General features: G+C 38.1%; 1 protein-coding gene across 4 annotated transcripts; it reads right to left on the bottom strand.

Moving 5' to 3' along the window:
* Positions 1-114: 114 nt before the first annotated feature.
* On the bottom strand, positions 115-21,022 carry btbd10a (BTB (POZ) domain containing 10a). Of its 4 annotated transcripts, XM_077210679.1 has the most exons (10): positions 20,807-21,022; positions 20,332-20,405; positions 20,059-20,208; positions 9,953-10,152; positions 7,399-7,651; positions 7,181-7,283; positions 5,138-5,258; positions 4,585-4,782; positions 4,015-4,125; positions 115-1,314 (listed from the first exon to the last, which is right to left on the bottom strand). In XM_077210679.1, exons 3-10 carry the CDS (start codon positions 20,157-20,159, stop codon positions 1,001-1,003), a joined length of 1,401 nt encoding a protein of 466 aa, XP_077066794.1. In that variant the 5' UTR covers positions 20,160-20,208; positions 20,332-20,405; positions 20,807-21,022; the 3' UTR covers positions 115-1,000. The 4 variants fall into 4 exon arrangements, with proteins under 4 accessions (XP_077066794.1, XP_077066793.1, XP_077066795.1 ...); XM_077210678.1 differs by lacking the exon at positions 20,332-20,405; XM_077210680.1 differs by lacking the exons at positions 20,059-20,208; positions 20,332-20,405.
* Positions 21,023-22,812: the final 1,790 nt, after the last annotated feature.

Genomic DNA, 22,812 nt, shown 5'->3' with positions numbered 1-22,812 from the left:
TTAATTTTGTTTTTGGGTGAAAACATGGGATTCACCTATAAAATTCCTTTAAAATGATAAATGAGTGGCATATAGTAATTTCTATATTTAGAAACAACTCTAATGAACAAAGCATGTTGATTTCATGTTTATTAAAATAACATTTCTCAAGTGGTACTCAAGAACTTCTCTCAATGCACCGCAATGCAGCTACAAATAACAATAAAATAAAAAGTACGGTACAATAAAAACGTGACATCACTTCAGTACTCATTCAGAGGAAATGCATCAAAGTGAGGCTCCACAAGTGCTCCGTTGCATGACATGACAAAACCAGAACGCTTAAAGACTTTACTGAAAGCATTCTGATTTTATCGCGTTATGTCGCTCACTTGCAGCGTGTTCCAGCTGGTTGTGCTCCTTTTTATTGCCAAGTTAAACAGCAGAAGTCTCACAGCACCACAAACATAGTACAATCTATGGAAGCTTGTTTCTGCCACCAAATAAAAAGGTAATTGTGACTTTTTTTCTTGCAATTCAAAGTTGTAAAGATGCTTTCTGTAAGTTTTCTGTACACAATTCAGATTTTTCCCTCAGAATTCCAAGTTTACATCTCACAATTCTGATGTATCTTGCAATTCTGAGTTTATATCTTGCAATTAAGTTTATGTTTTGCAATTTTGAGTTCATCACACAATTCTGACGTTTTCTAAGAATTGCAAGCAAAAAAAGTCAGAGTTGTGAGATTATTTTTCTCGTTGGTATAAATATGCTTCCATAATAATCACTTCAAATACTAATCAAAGGTGTGATTATCAACTTTGAGTTCTTAAATAAAAAAACTCCTTTGGTCAAGTTCTGTGGGAAAGAATGGCATAGTGTCCAAAGGTCATGTGCTGCCGCAGCGATCAGTTTGACACTCGTAAGGCGGGAGAGGACTTGAAAGGCAACGTGGTCTTGGCTGACCTCTCTCTGCAGTGCTGAAGTGGCGGGTGGGTGTGTGCGTGTGTGTGTCTGGGGGTCAGATGGCCGGGGACGAGGCCTCGGGGTCTGGCTCGTAATGGGGGCTGGGCTGAGGGTGGTTGGGGAGGATGTCTAGTTCGTCCACCTGAGGTCCAGGGTGCATGACCACCAGCTGGTCCTGAGGAATGTCTGCAGCGGCTGCAGCGAGGTTTGTGATGGACTTGCTTTTCACGCACTGGAAGTCTACGTGTCGGCTTTTGCCTTCCTCTTTCTCCCAGGACATCCGGATGAAGGGCCGCTGGACGTAGTTGTAAATTACCTCTGGACGCCCGCCGGGTCGCTTCTTTACTTTCTCTTTGTAGGTTGGGTATCCTAAGTGCAAACACGTACGGCATTAACAGGAATGCTAATACAAGGGATAGTCCACCCTAAAATAAAAGTTCTGTCAATTTTTAAGAATGTTGGCGACGATGTTTCGGTTTCACAGACTTCCATTGTATTGGAACCGAAACTGTTTGGTTGCCAACATTCTTCAAAATATCTTTTATTATGTTCCACAGAAGAAAGCCTGGTTTATACTCGCCGCATCCGCACGAGAGTGAAGCATTTAGTGATGCACGACTTCGAGACGATTCTGGCCGAGCAGTTACGTCTGTACCATCTTACCGGCACCCAGTTTGAGCTTGTCTAAATTAATTGCTTACATTTACAAAATGAGCCTACAACAGCAGAAATTTAACTTTTTAATGAAAACAAAGGTCCATGTTTAATAAAAATGTTTTAAATGTTTAATGGAATTAGAAAATAATTAAGAGATTGTTGTTTCATTTAATTTTATTCATAATGTGACGTTAGAACAAAATATGTGGATATGACAACAATTAATAATCTCAAGGTTTACTGGGTTGTTCATGTTTTTTGGGGGTCTTTTGTACTGAGGGTTTGGTGAAGTGTGATAAAAACAAACATCGTCACACGTGTACCTTACTTCTTACCCTCTGCTTCCTGATAGTTTAGAGGACAATTACTCAGAGTCGCCCCCTGTCGTTGCAAAGAAACAGAATGGCGATCAAGTCTAGAATAAACGTCACGTCCGTTTGGAGAGAGGCTTATGCGGCGGTGCCGGGGGAAGTATAAAAAAATAAGTATTAAAGTATAAAAAAGGCTTTAGGATTAGTTAAAGGTACAGTTCACCCAAAAATGAAAATTCTTTCAGTAATTACTCACCCTAATGTTGTTCCAACCATGTAAGTTCGTCTTCTGAACACAAATTAAGATATTTTTGATGGAATCTGAGAGCTGTCTCACTCCTTCATAGGCTTCTAGGCAATTTCATCTGCCGGCCCAGAAAAGTTAGTAAAAACCTTGTTAAAATAGTCCAAGTGACTACAGTGGCTCAACCGACGAGAATACTTACTGTGCGCAAAAACAAAAAAAACACGACTTTATTCAACAAGCTCTCCTCTGCCACTCTTACGCCATTCACTTTGTTGGGCTATTCAAAAAGTACAGCTCTTCCGTGTTTTACAGCAGAACGCTGGTTAACTATTGGCTGAGCACGATCACATGATCACATGCATGCATTATTGCGTGAATTGCGTAGCAGACTAGCATGGAGGAGAGTAGATTGTTGAATTAAGTTGTTATTTTTGTTTGTTTTTGCACACAAAAAGTATTCTCATTGCTTCATAACATTAAGGTTGAACCACTGGAGTCACATGGACTATTTTAAAGGGTAACTAAACACAAACAACTTTTTTTAGTTAATTATCTGTAAGAATGGAGCTTCATAAATGCTGTTCATTGATTCGAGTAAATTTTTTGACATTTGGGTAGAAAGTGTTTTAATTTTCAAATATATGGTGTAAAAGCGTCTGAGTGCTGCCCTCTTCAGGTTAAACGGAAAGCTCCTGCAGTAGGGGTACTCTCTGACGTAGAAAACTCTCTGACGTCACTCTGTCACGCCCTTGGTGCGAGCTCACCACGCTCTTGGTGCGAGCTCACAACGCCCTTGGCAGCCCCTGGTATAAAAGCATCTGGTTCCGTCAAAACTACTGTAGCGAGTCAGGAGTTGGAATTACGAGTATTGAAAACGATCAGGATAGATATATATTAGCATCTAGATAGCATAGCGTTTATATAGTTATAGCTTATATAGCATATATAGCATTTATATAGATTATTCCGTGTAGCCTAGGTAGTTAATCTCGCCTATCGCTCCAGTGTGCAACCTGCATTTTACGTGGGATTGCTTCTCCAATGCAATGGAGGTGGAAATGGGCTTCTCCACACAGCTCGCACTGCCAAACGCTGCTCTTCCTGCATGAACTCCACCACCGTAGCGGCGTCATGATGTGAGTGAGCATATGTTTTTAATCACAATTTATGTTCCTTCTTATTAGGCTAAAGTTAATCCTCTGGTGTCGACAAACGCGCCGGCGCGATTTGCTGATTATTTTTTTTACAAAGCAACAAAATATAATGAACGTAATAGTAATAATAATCCTGGAAAAAAATACCTCAAAATGACTGAATATAAGAATAATCGGATGCCGATCGCGATGCGGGAGTTAAGACCGCAGTTTGAGCTGGTATCCACAGACAATTCACCCTCCTCCACTTCAGGTGACGGTGGGGGAGAAAAGTTCTCGACTTAAAATGACCGCTCCGTTGCAAAGCTACTTGCGTCACTCCATTTTAGCTAGTTTGACAGCAGCTGTCACTGCGGGTCTCAGGTGCACGCCCCCCGCTCAGCCCCGCCCTCGGTTCGTCACCTCTATCTCCGCTGGGCTCTGCCCACTTTTCCAGCATTTTTCAAATATTGCCAGTGGGTGGAGTCAGGCTTTGACCAGGTTACCCTTTAACGATGTCTTTACTAACTTTCTGTCTCGGATTTCATTCAAAATATCTCAATTCGTGTACCGAAGATGAACGAAGCTCTTGAGGGTTGGGAACGACATGAGGGTGAGTAATCAATGAAAGAATTTTCATTTTTGGGGTAACTATTGCTTTAATGTGTAAACGAGCAGAAAGCAGCTGAGTGCATTTTTTTTTTCTCCCACAGTTTCTTACCTTCGATGCCTAATCGAATTTTCTTCAGTCCTCTGTCCTTTAGAACGGACTTGGCAACGTCTCGGTTTTCAATGTATTTGAAGAACCGGTATAGTTTTGTGCTGTATATAACTGCGTTACACAACAGACAAAAAAACATTATGACCTTGAGTGCAAAAATTACACATAATCCTACTAATACATTCCTTACAAAGCTACACTGATCTTTGATAGATCCGGTCTTTTCGGACTAAAGACAAAAAACTCGTTAGCATGTTGCTAGCTTTTGCTTCTGAGTTAATAGCGTGTTGCCATAATCTATATAATGTTGTTATGCAGTGTTCTATGATTGTTGTTATTAGTATTGCAATGCAGATGCTAGAGTGTTCTATACAGCTATCAGTGTTCACCCATTTTATTGTCTACAAGGGCAAAATCATAACTCACAATATATCATTCATGCCTGTACAAACGCACACACCACTAATGACCACGAACAATCAATTCTTATAAATTACCCATAATGCAGTAGCACTGTGATTGACAAATAGGTAATAGTGTGTAATTGAGGTGCAGGTGAAGTAAACTGACTCTGTGAGTATTCCTCTCCCATCTGTGGCGGATACTCTTCATCCCAGTCGACCACGTCGTCATCCGTCAGCACCACCACATGACACTCCCTCTCTCCGCTCTGAGCGCTGGCCACCATCAGGGGCAGCACCATCTCCTCCAGATAGAACTCAAACTGCCGGCGGGCGCCATCATTAGACAGCTCATGCATGAGCGCACCTGCAGTTGACATGTTCCAGAGCGTTATTCAAATCGACTCATTACGATTCGGCAGCTGACTCACTGATTCAATTTAGCCATATAAATCACATGCACATGATACTTCACATAAATAAGCCATAACATAAATGCTTACAATGTAAACAGTTCACACTGACAGCATCTAGTGACCCATATCTGGCAATCACATTGGATACGGCACTGACCTACTTCTGTTCTTTCGCATCTACCATCCTCAGACATCCAAAATGCTCGGAATAATGTCCAGTTTCCCCGTTGCCGTGACAATCAGAGGGTTTTCCAGCACAAAAAGCCGAATCGGTTTAGTTCATTTGTCATGTTAATGAGTACTCACTGAGGTCTCTGCATTTGATGGTGCTGTAGTCGAACGCGATGCAAAGGTAGTCGCATGCCTCTCTCAGCTCCGGGATGGATATCCCATCAGGACAACGGATTATCCCTGATTTGTAGTAATCCTGCCGGTTAAAAGGGAGAGATGCAGAGGAAAAACAAACAGGCGGCCATTACTGAAGCAGCACTTATTCCAAAGATAAGCAAATGGCTCCGATGCCAGAGACACACACACACACCCCCTGCTTTTCCCACTCTTCACACGCACTGATCCATTTAAAGCCAGCCAAACGTGGAAAGAGCTTAGCACACAGACAGCATGAAACCGCTGAACAAAACACTTCACAGAAAAAAGGGAAAGATTCAATATGGCTGTTATTTCTGTAGTGCTGTCCTGATTTTTCCACTGAGCTGAGCCTCATGGTAGAAGCTTAACTCTTTCAAAGCCGCAGAGACGGGCTTGTAACGAATGCCATAGATGTCTAAATAATGCTGGCTGTGACTGTCACCTAAAATCCACCTTATTATTTATTATTATTATTAATATATATATATATATAAACACCATTAAACAATGTAAGATGCTACATATAAAATGTAAATTCTAAATATGTAAATATATTTTGTGTGTATATATGTATATTAAAAATTATTTATAATAAAATCATATTTATATAATAAAATAATTACATAAAATAATTCTACAAAATAAAATGTATATATTATCAATATGGTTATCTTATATTTTATAGAAAATTTATTTTTCTTTAATCTGACAATCCTGAAATCAAGAAACTTTACTATCATAATTATTACAACTATCAATATATTATTCATAAATCACATTTTAAAATATTATACACAGCTCTATGCTTACTTTTAGATAAGGATGCAAGATATATCGGCCACCATATCGGTATTGGCCGATATAGGTTCCTTTTTAATGTTATCGTTATCGGCCTGATGAGAAAATTCGGCCGATGTATTTAAGCCGATAAATAATGGATTATTTCCTTCAGCTGTGACACTTTAGATGGGCGCTGTTCACCATGATGGTTTTGAATTGCTTAAAATATGATGTAATCACTTCAAAAAGGAAAATAATTATAGTTAAGTGCAACATGCAAGTCTGACATATCGGCTACATAAATTATAATGAGAACATTATAATTGTGTGGTTGGGATGTGGCTTTTAATAGTGAGTCTTTTGTTTTTGTAATCAGCTCTCAAAAATTTTGATTTATCAGCCAATATATCAGTTATCGGCTTACAAATATAAAGAATTATCCCTAAAACCCGTATGCCCCAAAAACCTCTGAAAATCTCATGCAAATACCACTTGTGTTTGGGAGATTTCAGGAAAGCGAAAAAGAGTATTTCACAATATTACCCATTTAAATTCATCCCCTTTAGAAACATTGCCCCGCTACAATCTTCGAAAAACCGCTTTGTAACTTTTTTAATAAAAAAAACAATTAAGGCTCACTGTTCAAGCCCTGAATGTTTCTATTATTATGCAGAATACATTTGTAAATTTTTGTGAGGACTGTGCTAGTTTTGTGCAATAAATATTTAAGAATTTCTGTGAGTTAAAAAAGAGCTGCATTTCCTGTCCATCTGTCTAATAGTGGTGAATATAAACAACTTCAGACAACCTACAACTAGTGGATATTGAAAATTTGTAGTTTTGTACATTCATAATATAAAACCCCTGCAATTTTTTCCCAAGATCAATAATCATCCAGGATCAGAACTATTCGTTTTACTAATAAACATGAATAGATTTTGAGGTCAGTAAAGTGACGAGGCCAGAAAGGGGGACTAAACACTTTGAAGATAATAAAAGAAAACAAAGAAACCAGAAATTCTGTTAAGTTGCCATTTCTATATGTGAAATATATCTGCAATAAACAAAACAGTACGCTTTATGCTGAAGTCATGTGAATATTGATACTGCAGTCTAATATGGCACTTAATCAATATGTGATACACTAGGCCAAAGAGATACATTTAAAGCCTCAAAGCTTTTAAAGCATAGTGCACTCACCAAAATGGCTCTGAACATGGTGGAGCTGATTCCCTCAGCAACCTCATACTCTCCCTTTTCATTAGGACGTGTGAAGTTGTGTTCACGTCCAGATCCGAACATCCTTCAAGACAACGCCCACCAGTTAACAACATTGACACAATATGTCAAATTGAATGATTATATTTAAGTAATAACAAGCAGACAAATTGAAAGAGGTGACCGAAGTTCATCCTAACCTGCCAAGCATAGTGTTGGGTTGAGCAGTAAAGATGGCTGGGTCGACCACAAAACGTGTGTTATCTACAATAAGAGTAACTCTCTCTGCAGTCCTCAAACTGCGGGGTCCCTCCTTGACGTTTTCACACACGTAGATCATGTCAGAGCTGTGGGTTTTACTGTGGGAGTCGCCATAAAACAGGATGGAGGTGCATGATTTCTGAGGCCTGGGACTCGTGGAGCGCGATGAGCAGCCAGAATCCCGTTCACGGTCTGAGGTATCAATGTGAGAGATAGACAGGAGTCAAACAATATCAAGTGAACCTTGCCAGTACAGACTTAAGTCGGAGACAGCATGAGTAACAGACGCCGACAATCACTAGATTACAGTATGCCACTTCTCAGACATTCCACAATGCGACAAGTACGGATTCGATATGTTCAATCGACGAAAACAAGCTCTGACAGACTCCAAGAGAACAAGTGGTAACACTGAACCGACAAAACCCAAAGTGTCTGTTGTCGCCTGTCTGCATCTTTCAGTGCAGTGTGAACTGTCCTTTATAATCAGTCATGTATACAAACAAAAAAATAATTCAGTGACAATTTTTCATAGTTGTAGCTAGAGATTTAGATAATCTGATGAATTAACTATTAAATAAATTTAAAAAATGACAACCATTCAAACCTCTTTTGTAGTTGCTAAGATTTTCCTAAATTATAAATGAATACTCAATTAAGCATGGATGCATTAAATTGATCAAAAAGTGACAAAGACATGTAATATGTTACAAAAGTATCCATTTCAAATACTTTCTGGTCTTTTAAACTTTTAAACAATGTAGTATCTGCATTGGAGATTTGATTGACCTTCTCATTGATAATGATAAGATTTTTTTCCTGAGCAGCAAATCAGCATATTAGAATGATTTTTGAAGGATCATAAGGACAGTAATAACGCTGAAAATTCAGCTTTAGCATTTCAAAATATATTTAAACAGAAACAAATCATTTTAAATAGTAAAGACATATTTTTTTAATGTTTTTGATAAAATAAATTCAGCCTTAATTCAGCCTTAAAATACTGAAATGGTGTAGTGTGTAATACATATAGGTTCTGGTCATTTAATTAATAGAATATCATCAAAAAGTTGATTTCAGTAATTCCATTCAAAAAGTGAAATTTGGATATTATATTCATTTCATTAGAGGCGAAGGGAAGGAAAAATGTGGTAGAAAAAAAGTGTACAAGCAATAGGGATAACCACACCCTGGAGAGGATTGTGAAACAAAACCCATTCAAAAATATGGGGGAGATTCACAAAGAGTGGACTGCAGCTGGAGTCGTGCTTTTGAGTGCTTCAGGAACCACCACGCACAGACGTATGCAAGACATGGGTTTCAGCTGTCGCATTCCTTGTGTTAAGCCACTCTTGAACAAGACACAGCGTCAGAAGCGTCTAAAGACAAAAAGGACTGGACTGCTGGTGAGTGGTTCAAAGTTATGTTCTCTAATGAAAGTAAATTTTGCATTTCCTTTGGAAATCAAGGTCCCAAGTCTGGTGGAAGAGAGGAGAGGCACAGAATCCACGTTGCTTGAAGTCCAGTGTAAAGTTTCCACAGTCAGTGATGGTTTGGGGTGCCATGTCATCTGCTGGTGTTGGTCCACTGTGTTTTCTGAGGTCCAAGGTTAACGCGGCCGACTACCAGGAAGTTTTAGAGCACTTCATGCTTCCTGCTGCTGACCAACTTTATGGAGATGCAGATTTAATTTTCCAACAGGACTTGGCACCTGCACACAGTGCCAAAGCTACCAGTACCTGGTTTAAGGACAATGGTATCCCTGTTCTTGATTGGCCAGCAAACTCGCCTAACCTTAACCCTATAGAAAATCTATGGGCTATTGTGAAGAGGAAGATGCGATACGGCAGACCCAACAATGCAGAAGAGCTGAAGGCCACTATCAGAGCAACCTGGGCTCTCATAACACCGGAGCAGTGCCACAGACTGATCGACTCCATGCCACGCCGCATTGCTGCTGTAATTCGCAGAGCCCCAACTAAGTATTGAGTGCTGTACATGCTCATACTTTTCATGTTCATACTTTTCAGTTGGCCAACATTTCTAAAAATCTTTTTTTTGTATTGGTCTTAAGTAATATTCTAATTTTCAGAGATACTGAATTTGGGATTTTCATTAGTTGTCAGTTTTAATCATCACAATTAAATGAAATAAACATTTGAAATATATCAGTCTGTGTGTAATGAATGAATATAATATCCAAATTGCACTTTTTGAATGGAATTACTGAAATAAATCAACTTTTTGATGATATTCTAATTATATGACCAGCACCTGTATATACATACCCTTTATTCTGTTTTAATTCATTTGTATTACAGAGAATTAATTATCTGTCTATAGTGAATATATATATATATATATATATATATATATATATATATATATATATATGATTAATATTAGAATACTAAAATAAATATATTTTGATAGAGTTTGTTATAAAACTCAAATGCATTTAAATTGGTACAGAATGAGGAAGCCAAAACTCACCAGTGAGGTGCTGGCGTATGGGTGAGGTGACGTTCCTGATGCAGGGGGTCAGCTGTCCTTCACCTCTCTCGTGTGAAGAATCCCTGGAGCGATCTCCAGAACGCCGCCTCTCCCTGGGGTGGTCCAGGGGTCCTCCACTGGCTCCGTGCAGGCTCATTTTCACCAGCTCACCCTCCAGCTGAGCTCTACGCGGCTGACCACTGCCAGGAAAAGACAACACACAGTCAGACACACACGTGAGCATTCGACAGCTGAGGGAGGGGTGGCCCGAGTGCATCTCCGCAACGTGAGGAACTCGGCAAGCGCTTACAATAAACTTGGATGAACTCTGAGCTCAAAAAGAGATGCTGAGTGCAGGAAGTGTGATGACAGCAAAGCCACAACTTCTTTAAAACACACTGCATGAAACAAAAAGACAGCAGCGCAGGTTCACTTTCAGTACAGCCTCATCTATCAACAAGCCACTGTATTGACCCGTGTAATCACGGAGGATTCATTCCCATTTGTCTTTATTTTATTCCCCTCACATGCTGTGCTTGTGAGAAAAAGTCACTAGGGTTTAATTTTAACCTAATCCCTTCAGGTGATTTTAAAAATTCAATACTTCATATAACTGAATTTGGAAATCAAGGACAAAAACTGTGCTGAAAATGTAAAATACAAATAAATCCTTTATAAACACAGACTGTATCATCCAGACTGCCTATGCCCAGACCAGGTGCTGTTAATTTTTTCTCATTCCCCAGGGGACTGAAACAGGATCATTACAAGACAAATGCCCTTGAAGCAAGGAGACTGGAGTACAGCATAGACCAAAGCAGAAACACGGTTTTAAAAGATGGTCTTCGCATGGAGCAGATATGCCTCTTTCTTCCCCTGCACTAAAACAAACCATAAGAGTCCACTGAAGCATGCACAGGCAGAATATTCTGTTTGAATAAATGATTAATAGGCTGGAAATAGGTCTTGATTTATCCCAGCAAAAGTGCGGCCCAATATGACAGTACCAGCCAAGAGCTTTGTGACCCCATTAACCAACTCAAGCGTGACCAGTGCCCACAGCACCACCATACTCAACAGCAGCTACAAATTCAATAAGTTGCGCTGCATCTGTTTTGCTGCAAGTTCCATTATCCCACCTGCTTCAGAGCACACATACAATGACCTATAGTATCCCACTGATCAAAATGAATAAAATCAGACTGTTTTTACTATTCAGTGTAAAGTGTAGTCACATTAGTCTTTGAGCATGCAAAATTACTCTAAATTCAACCAAGAGGTCACTATGTAATGTTTAATGGTCAAATGTCTTTTGGGAATCTTTAACGTCTTTGCATGTGCTTGCGTTTCCATAAATATGAATAGAAATTGAATGGACTGCAAATACTAGTGTGTCCTTTACAATCCCTGTCAGACATAGATAATTGCACAGACACTAACACTTCTCTATTTAATCTAAAAACACAGACAAAAAGGTCTCTAAAGACCTGCACACTGTGTTTACAGATATAGTAACTTGTTTCATGTATTGTTTGCATAATTAGTGATAACTATTCTCAAAATAAAAGAATATACTTATGTGAGATATATATATATATATATATATATATATATATATGCATAAATAATATTAAAAATAAGTAGTTATTATAATGACAAAAATAATAATTATAAAATATTACTAATATTGGTAGGTATAATAATGTTACAAAAATGAATGCAATTAGTTTTATTATATACAAGCCCTCTCTTAAACGGAATAAATTAAAAATCAACAATTAAAATAAAAATCATAATAGAACAGTATATAAAATATGAGATGAATCATAATAATTATAGTCTATTAAATAATAATAATATTACTATTACTAATACTGTTATTATAAAATGATTTTTGTATATACACACTGCATTTTTTATTGCTATAGTCTAAAGATTTAAGATTATTTGTGCAAAAAAGAATAAAATAAAAACTCATGAGAAAATACAATGTAGTAAATAAAATAATGGTATAATAATTATTACTATTTTATTATTATAGTATCAATTAATTAATACAATAAAGCTGTATTATAATGGTGATTATTCAATAAGAAAATGATGATGATGATGATTACTAAAATTGTTATTAAAACATTATCATATACAAACCACATTCTTTTATTGTTGTTATAGTCTTACAATTATTTATTTGCGCAAAACAGAAATGGTTAAAATATGGTTTTGGATATGGCTTATGAGACACTTCAAATACAACAAAATCATCTGATTCGTTTGTTAAAAAATAAATAACAGTCTCACTTCTAACTGCTATGCAAACAATGGATCTACCAACACTTCTCAGCAGCTTCCTCAGTCCTGCCATCTGATTGATGTTTTAGCACAGCCATTAATGTGATGCTGAAACCTGAACTTCAGCTGCAATAAGCGTCTGAGCAGTCTGACCATTCCCTAAGCGGTTCACACAGAAATTCATTCAGCTCACAGGCTCGCGTTCATTCAGCTTCTGAGTATTGTGCTGCGTAGAGATCCTTTCATGCATCCACTGCCAATCATATCCACAATTCTCAGCAACATAATTACAAGTCAAAATCTTGTTTTGCTTCTCTATTGCATCAGCCCATAAATGTGCCAGGCAGAAGTAGCCTACAATGAATTTGGATGAAGGCATGTCAGTGGTGTCTCCGGACCCCTTAGGGGACAAGATCTTATTCTTGACAAGCCAAGCCAATTGATGATCTGTCCTTCTTCATGTCAATCAGCATGAATAAAAAGACCAAATAAATGCATTTTAAACTTGACTTTTGTTCCAAGTAACTAACGGTGCACAATCCATACTGTTACTTACAGAGAAAGTAGCATCAATAATTCAGTGCACTGCTGACACCGCTCCTCTAATGTTAAACAGCAAGACAATGCGTTCCTGAAGGGCACGGCATGCAGATATGGTTAAAATGACGCATACAACTAATTTCTAAACGATAGAATATTTGATGAGGGAACTGCATATTCCCTATAAATAAGACTTGTTACGCAGAGGTAACCCTTTCTTATAATCTCACGACTTTCTAAAGGGAAGCGACACTCTTTCGAGATTCATTCACAGAGTCGCGTATACATACCCGCCGGTCTTTAAAACAAAGCAGCAGGGCAGCAGCTGATGAATGAAAGCACAAAGGACGCGCGCTCCTTCGCACAACGAGGGCTTGCCAGGCGACTTAGCATCCTTGGGCATTACTTTTAAACTTCAGCATAATGCGAGCACTACGGTGTAACTTATTCGCTGCGAACACAGCCTGTAAATGCTGTTCTCCGGGAAGAAAGGACGCACTCAGGTAGCATCGGCGCGAGACACGGCAGGACGATAGCATAGTAACCTGACGGAGACGTTCGCGCGAGCATGAATGGCTGGTCGCTTTTTCCGCTACTGTGGCACGCGGAGGCTGCCTCGATGACGTAGCCCGACCCTTATAATATCTCCTGATACTGTAGATTCTCTCACGCACGAAAACACAATAGGCTGATGAAAGAAAAAGCGTGATGGGAAGGAGCACGGCAGTCATGCCAATGCGAAATGAACTCAGTGATCATCTCCGCAAACGCACGAGTGTCAAGGAAGGTAAAAAGTGTTATCCAAGACTTATTATATATTATTATATATACTAAGATAATTTAAAGGTGAAGAAAATGCGGGTGTTGTAAAGCACAATCTGCTATCACGTAGACATAAAATCAATCCAAATAGTACTTTGATATCAAAGTAACCATTTTTAATAACCATTCACATAAATGGTGCTCTTATAAGGAAAATTAGCCATTATATATATATATATATATATATATATATATATATATATATATATATATATACACACACACACACATATACAGGTCCTTCTCAAAAAATTAGCATATTGTGATAAAGTTCATTATTTTCCATAATGTAATGATAAAAATTAAACTTTCATTTTAGATTCATTGCACACCAACTGAAATATTTCAGGTCTTTTATTGTTTTAATACTGATGATTTTGGCATACAGCTCATGAAAACCCAAAATTCCTATCACAAAAAAAAAGCATCATGAAAAGGGTCTCTAAACGTGCTATTAAACTAATCATCTGAATCAACTAATTAACTCTAAACACCTGCGAAAGATTCCTGAGGCTTTTAAAAACTCCCAGCCTGTTTCATTACTCAAAACCGCAATCATGGGTAAGACTGCCGACCTGACTGCTGTCCAGAAGGCCATCATCGACACCCTCAAGCAGGAGGGTAAGACACAGAAAGAAATTTCTGAACAAATAGGCTGTTCCCAGAGTGCTGTATCAAGGCACCTCAGTGGGAAGTCTGTGGGAAGGAAAAAGTGTGGCAAAAAACGCTGCACAACGAGAAGAGGTGACCGGACCCTGAGGAAGATTGTGGAGAAGGACCGATTCCAGACCTTGGGGGACCTGCGGAAGCAGTGGACTGAGTCTGGAGTAGAAACATCCAGAGCCACCGTGCACAGGCCTGTGCAGGAAATGGGCTACAGGTGCCGCATTCCCCAGGTCAAGCCACTTTTGAACCAGAAACAGCGGCAGAAGCGCCTGACCTGGGCTACAGAGAAGCAGCACTGGACTGTTGCTCAGTGGTCCAAAGTACTTTTTTCGGATGAAAGCAAATTTTGCATGTCATTCGGAAATCAAGGTGCCACAGTCTGGAGGAAGACTGGGGAGAAGGAAATGCCAAAATGCCTGAAGTCCAGTGTCAAGTACCCACAGTCAGTGATGGTCTGGGGTGCCATGTCAGCTGCTGTTGTTAGTGCACTGTGTTTTATCAAGGGCAGGGTCAATGCAGCTAGCTATCAGGAGATTTTGGAGCACTTCATGCTTCCATCTGCTGAAAAGCTTTATGGAGATGAAGATTTCATTTTTCAGCACGACCTGGCACCTGCTCACAGTGCCAAAACCACTGGTAAATGGTTTACTGACCATGGTATTACTGTGCTCAATTGGCCAGCCAACTCTCCTGACCTGAACCCCATAGAGAATCTGTGGGATATTGAGAAGAGAAAGTTGAGAGACGCAAGACCCAACACTCTGGATGAGCTTAAGGCCGCTATCGAAGCATCCTGAGCCTCCATAACACCTCAGCAGTGCCACAGGCTGATTGCCTCCATGCCACGCCGCATTGAAGCAGTCATTTCTGCAAAAGGATTCCCGACCAAGTATTGAGTGCATAACTGAACATAATTATTTGAAGGTTGACTTTTTTGTATTAAAAACACTTCTTTTATTGGTCGAATGAAATATGCTAATTTTTTTGAGATTTTTTGAGAATTTTGGGTTTTCATGAGCTGTATGCCAAAATCATCAGTATTAAAACAATAAAAGACCTGAAATATTTCAGTAGGTGTGCAATGAATCTAAAATATATGAAAGTTTAATTTTTATCATTACATTATGGAAAATAATGAACTTTATCACAATATGCTATTTTTTTGAGAAGGACCTATATATATATATATATATATATATATATATTCGTACGTGTATGTATGTGTGTGCATATATATATATATATGCACACACATACATACACGTACGAATATATATATATACACATAAACACACATATATACACATGTACGAATATACAAACTGTGTGTGTGTGTATAGAGAGAGAGAGAGAGAGTTTTATTTATTTTTATATATATGTATATATATATATATGTCCATGCTTCTTTTACCTTTAATTTAATTAATAGACAAAAGCTTTTACGGCCATTGTTTCCAATTACATCTGACAAGCTGTCTATTTCTCAAAGGGCAGCAGGTGGCGCTGACACAAAAACGTGCAAGTTGTACATTATGTACAGAGGTGCTCTCTATCCTTTTTCCTCATTTAAAAAAAGATTTGAATAGTACCTTTGAAAAGTAGTCTGACAAGAAATGAAAAGTTTAAAATCATGTACACTCAGTGCATATCAGTGGTATAATAACAGCCGTTTAACTTTACATGGAGCGGGTCAGCAACACAATGAGAAGAAACCAGATAAATACTCAAGGCAACATTTGCTAGTATGGTGACAGTGAATAGTGTATTTCTCCAATGGCATTGCTAAATTTTTTATTTTGCATGATGCAGTATGAAAGTCACTAACAGGGTCACTAAGAAGATGACCATATCAGACAGCACTGATAAACAAAACATTACTGATTACACTTAAGTAAAATTGTGCAAGTTGTGTTGCCCAGGAGCTAAATTGTACTATAATATACTATAAACAGACCCTCATGATAAATGCACAGCAGATATAATATTAAAGGCTGTGATATTCCTTATAATACATCTCTTAAGATCCCTTATTATACATCATAATGCAAAGTTCCCTATAGAAGTCAATATAAACACTAAAACAACCAGCTTGATGCATTTAATTATAATATAAACTAGGATTTTTTGCTTCAAATTATAGTTTGTAGTGTTGTGACACCTCCTAGCTGGTTGGCTTGGTTCATGGCTTATAATGCTTTAACAAAGTCTTTTTTTGATATCCCTATGGGAAATATGAATGGAAAAAATACTTCCGGAACCAGCGCAGCTGAAAAAAGTGTTACACTTTTACACACCTATGTTTCTACTCCAATTTGTAGTTGAAAAAGTAACATTTAAAAGGTGTCAGTCATGAAAAAGTAACAAAGCTGCAATTATTATATACAACCCCAAATCAGAAAAAGTTGGGACATTTTGTAAAATGCAATAAAATCAAGAATCTGTGATTTGTTCATTCTATTTAACTGTTTATTAACTGACAAAAGTACAAAGAAATGTTTTCCAATGTTTTCACTAACCAACATAATTGTGTTTTGTAAATATGAACAAATTTTGATTTTGATGGCTGCAACACACCCCAAAAAAGTTGGGACAGAGACAAAATAAAAGTGAAAAGATTATCCAAATTAGATTATCCGACTCTTTTGAAACAGTCCACAATGAGCAGGTGAATTGGTAATAGTTGAGGGTATCGTGTTTGGGTGTAAAAGTGCTTCTCAGTCTTTTTAAGCAAAGATGGGTCATGGCTCATCACTTTGTGCCAAATATCATGAGAGAATTGTCAAACAATCAAAAAATCCCATTTCTCAATGCAAGATTGCAAAGCATTTATGCCTTTCATCATCTTCCATACATCATATTGTCACAAGATTCAGGGAATCCAGAGAAATCTCAGTCTGTGTTGGGTAAGGCAGTAGAGCTCTGTTGAATGTGCGTGACCTTTGAGCCCTCAGATGGCATTGCACAAGATACCATCATGCTAATCTGTCAAATACAGCCACATGTGCTCATGAGTAATTTGGAAAACCGTCTTCACTGAACACAGTCTGACTCTGCATTAAGAAATGCCACTTGAATCTCTGTTACGCAAGGAGAAAGCTTTACATCAGTTCTATGTGGAGATGCCGGCGAGTTCTCTGGGCCTGAGCTCATCTCAGATGGTCTAGAAGACAGAGGAAATGTGTGCTGTGGTCAGATGAGTCCATGTTCCAGCTTGTTTTTGGGGAAAAATGGACACCGAGTTCTCAGTCCCAAAGACGAAAGGGACCAACCAGACTTTCACCAGCGACAGGTGCAAAAGCAAACATCTGTGCTGGTATTTATTGAGGTTAGGGATGCTAACCGATGACCGTTTGACCGATGGTTGACCGTCTCAACGTTAACCGATCAAAGTTGTCGGTAGTCGGTTAAAAAGAAAAGTGATCTCTAAATTAGGCTATTATAGACAGTGGACTAAACGCCACTACAGTTAGCCATCTTATTCGAAGATATTTTTGTGTGAAGTGAACAAATCCCTCACACTCAATTTTTCATAACTCGCCTGTTTGTACTTAATAAACCAATAAAAACATTTAGCGCGAGGTCACAGCATTTGGGTTCGCACGCTCACAAGGTTTGCGAAAAGTAAAGGCTACAGGCTAAAACACTGGAGGTTAGAGCAAGGGCAGACGACAGGATGAAGCGTGCAAAGAAACGTAAGGTTAGTGTGTGGGACCATTTAACCAAAAAGAATGACACAGTAAGTTGCAACTTGTATGATACAGTGCTTAAATACAGTAGTAATACATTACATCTACATTTCAATGGTAACAGATGGTGTGATGATCATCATCTTTCTTTATTATTGTTAGCACTAACGTTACCTCAAACTAAGCGGAGTCTCTTCGGAGCGTCATTTTCTTAAATGAGATGCTGCAATGTTTCAAATGAGCTTCTAACGCTAGACTAACGCCTTTATTTTCTACGCGATCGCCTTGTACCCAAACCATTTCAGAACTAAGGAGCCATTTGTCCTCCGATTACATACAAGCTCCTCGGCCCCGCGTTTGCAGGACTCATGTTTCGCGCTGTAGGGGATTTTAAAAAAGTGACGTGAGTGGAAGCGCGGCGCCGGGGCAGTGTGTGTGTGTGTGTGTGTGAGCAGGAGGCAGAGAGAGATGCGACAGAGTTGCGAAATTGCAGGCGCGACTCGAAATGGCTGTTATTTCAAATAGCGTGGCATATTTTTTAAACTAATCGGTTAACCGGTTTCAACCGGCTAATGAGGCTCGGTGGTCGGTCAAGAAAATTTTTAGTTTTCGCCGTCCCTAATTGAGGTGCATCACTGCAAACGGTTTGGGTAACTTGCATTATTGTGAAGGTACCATTGAGGCATATATTTGGATTGTACAGAGACATAAACTGCCATCAAGATGACATCTTTCCTGGGAAGCAAGACAATGCCAGGCCTCATTCTGCACGTGCTAAAACTGAGTGGTTTCTAGACACTCTGCACAATAGAAGGGATGTGCCGACCAGTTTACTGCAGTCCAGATATGTCTCTTATGGAAAATGTATGACCCATCATGAAAAGGAGAATCAGGCAATGATGACCACAGACTGTTGAGCGGCTGTCTTGTATCAGACAAGATTGGGCAAATATTCCACTAGCAAAACTACAACAATTAGTATCCTCAACTCCCAAATGATTAAAAAGTGTAATTAAAAGGAAAGATGAAGTGACACAGTGGTAAACATGTCTCTGTCCCAACTTTTTTGGGGTGTGTTGCAGCCATCAAAATCAAACTTTGTTCATATTTACAAAACACAATTATGTTGGTCAGTGAAAACATTGGAAAACATTTCTTTGTACTTTTGTCAGTTAATAAACAGTTAAATAGAATGAACAAATCACAGATTCTTGATTTTATTGCATTTTACAAAATGTCCCAACTTTTTCTGATTTGGGGTTGTATTTTTGTTCACACATCAACTGTAAGCACCATAGAGGAGACCAAAAGATTGATTTTGGAATTTGAGAACAGACCTCAAAATGAACATCGATTAAATTAAATTAACTGATATAATCATCAACCCAGCCTTAATATGAACTATATAAAAAATGGATTTAAAGGCACAGTGCATAGGTTTCAGCGCTTGAGGTCGCTTATTAAAATCAATAAAGGCGTAGCTTTATGATGCCGTGAATGAGCATGGAATCATGGGAGTTGTCTTCTCCACCTCCACACTCGATGGAAAGCAATTTGATGTGACCCAGGCAGAAACCATGTTCATGGGTAAGCTAATGTATTGAAGTTTTATGATACGTTACTATCGTATGATGCAGGGCGGGTTGAGAGCCAGAGACATTTTTACATTGCTGTCTGCCACTGGCGCTCATTTTGCTTTGTTGTTTGTTTATTTTATGATTTAAGTTAAGTTAACATAAGGGTAACGCGAATATGATGTCATTGACAGGCGACGCAATGACACGGGCCGTTACACTGGTTAAAATTGCTGATTTCTCTGGATTTAAATTTTTTGGGAAACATTTGGGAGAATGGAAGTACACAAGTCAACAAAGTATATAAAATTGTTCTAGAGATTTCTAGTAAAAATCTTACATATTGTGCCTTTAACATTTAAATTAAACCGCAGTGGGTTTAATTGTAGAAGAAATTTCAAATCCACATATTAAACCCCAAATGCACCTATTGATGCTAATGTAGTGGACTAGACAAACTATAGGAAATCCATGCAGCAAGTGGACACTCCTATGACTGGAAATCTTTGTTATTATCCAGTCTTACCTTAAGTGTCTGCAGATTCTCCCAGACCGACACGCTGTCCTTTGATCCCAATTTTCTGAATCGCTAGAGTGGCTGTCATAAGAGATAGGGCATGCTGCCATCTCAAGAGAGTTGATATTACTGGACCTATATGCCTTCAGATCTCATATCCTAACAAAGCAAAAAATTTAAAAAAGTAAAATAATTAGTTTTTGTTCTAACTGTTCCCCAAATTTGCCTTTTCTTTTATTAATTTCTTCCGTCCAAATGCATACTTTATGGACAAACACACACCTTTCGACATTGTTGACACACAAGCTGAGTTTTGACTTAAGATCCTTGAATACATGATCCTTGTCAAATGGATCCTAAAGGAATGTAATAATATAATATAATAAGAAGAAATATAATCATATAAGAGAAAAATCCTCTAAAAATCAAATAAGATCCAACTGGATAAAGTGAGATTGTGGGATTTTAATTTGATTCATTGAGCCCTACTGGATATTGCGTAATGTTTATGAACTCTAACGTTACTTCTGTACTAGAATAATGTTTAGCTGATGGATAGTCGAATGAAATGGGACCTATATAGGCAGTAAAACCAAAAATTGTTTGAGCTAGTATGAATAAAATGTTCCAAAAAAGCCCACAAAACTGACAACGTATTGCAAGTTTGGTAACCTGATTCACTAAGCTAACGTTATCTAGTTAGCTTATCAGTTAGCTTTTAAAAGTGGGCGCTAAACAAACACAGACGATCTCTCACCTGACTCTGCTTAACGCTGAACTTTCTCCTCGATGTGTACGCTTCTGTGTCTCTGACAAAAGTTAATAGCTAGCATGAATTTACTTTAGTTTGATCTTCACCGTTCACGACGGGATACAGTGTTTACATCCTCGGAAGCTACATAGCTAACCAAGGAGAAGAGACTGACTGTGAGTTATCGCGAGAACACACGAGACGTCGCCGTAGAAACCACCTTGCGTCCAATCAACTGGTGAGGAGAATCACGCTGCTTTTAAAACATTTAAATTACTGCCATACAAGGAGCCATACAAAAATAGAATGCAGAGGATGATTATAATAACAAGAATACAACAAAAACGACAAAAGATTACTTTTTACAATTACAAAACATAAATACACATTTAAAAAGCAATTGTTTTACGGTAAATAACCTAAAGGTAAAGTGCATGACAAGAAAAAAAACTAAAACAGGAGGCCAACACAAAGAACAATGATTTTTTTGTTTTTATTTTAATTTTATATTGTCATCAAAAATAGAAAACACATTGAAAAATTACGTTTTCTCTATTTTATCTTAAGATTTGGTCCTCGTTTACATTTTTCTTTTGGGTTCAGTTAATCTATGTTACAATCAAATAACTCATAAATACATAGAAGTGCTTTGAGCTTTAATATTATAGCCTACGGCTTAGCCGCCAAAGAAAACTGGAAAACTACATAAAAAATATAAATAGTTTGTGTATAGAAAAAATAAATATTGTTAATATAATAATAAAAGGTGAACAGAATGGCTTCATTTAAGTCCCTGAGTATAGTCCAGATTAGGTGTCAAATTCTGTTTTTACGATGGGTTCATTAGTTTTTCCAAAACGGCAATGATGTCTTCAGCTTCCCTTGGATTTAGATCCTTGGGGAAAATATCTGGAAGAATTGCTGTTCTCTCTGCGTCAGTGTTCTTGATTGCAGCCGTGTGGATTTCCCGCAGTTTCGTCTGAAGCCAGTCTTGCCTCAGTTCAACGTGTTTATGCACGCCGAGGTTATGCATAAGTTGGACTTCATTGATGGCCCGTTTGCTTTTGAAGAGAGAAAAAGTACATTATAGCTTAATATAATCGAGCAACAAAAAATGGGGGGGGGGGGGGGGGGGGGGTATTCAAGTAGCGGCTAAGTAAGTACCTCAAAGGCTTGCTTTCGGCATTTGTTGAATAGAATAATATACAGATGGAGAAAAATACAGCTGTTTTCTCCAAAAATCCAAGATTGATGCTGGAAACCATTTTATGAACCTGTGAAATAAAAGATAAATGCATTTTATAAATGCAACAAAATTCTATTGATCTAAATATCAGTCAGATTTGAAATGAAGCAACACCGCAATAAAATACTCAACTCACCTTATTGAGTAATAGGTTGCGGGAGTTCGTGCATCAGTCTATCAGTTCATTAGAGTTGGTTCACAGTTGACAGGATGAGCTCGCTTTATACCCCTGCGCCCATTGATGAGACGCCTTCATTATTGGTGATGATGTCACCCCTTGCCCTGATGAAGAATGCGCGTGACAACACCTCTACAACACCACCCATAATTCACTCTTCATTACCTCTCTTGAAATCCCGCCCCTAAAAATTTAACTTCTGTCCGTAAATTAGAGAGGTACAATTTCCTTAACAACAATTAGCCTATACTCAAACAAACACATAAGAAAAAAAGAACAACAAGAAAGTTGTTAATTCCAAAAGACAACCGAACTGTTAATACCAAAAGAAAATCCAAAGAAAGCTTGTTAATAATAAATCAGGTAACAAAAAATTAATGATTATTATATTACATTACATTACTGTACATTATGAATCTCAATTTCAGGAAATGTAATCTGTTAGTTGTGCTTTGTTAGATCAGTTATGTAAAAAAGCTCACAAAGGTTTGAAAGATAATATATACACACACACACACACACACACACACACACACACACACACACACACACACACACACACACACACACATATATATATGTCAGGCA

The sequence above is a fragment of the Siphateles boraxobius genome, unplaced genomic scaffold (genome assembly GCF_051911475.1).
Source record: "Siphateles boraxobius isolate OS27281-9 unplaced genomic scaffold, OSU_SipBor_1 65, whole genome shotgun sequence".
In the NCBI taxonomy this organism is placed as follows: Eukaryota; Metazoa; Chordata; class Actinopteri; order Cypriniformes; family Leuciscidae; genus Siphateles; species Siphateles boraxobius.
The sequence above is the reverse complement of the archived record's forward strand: the minus strand, read 5'-3'. Positions and strand labels throughout refer to the sequence as shown.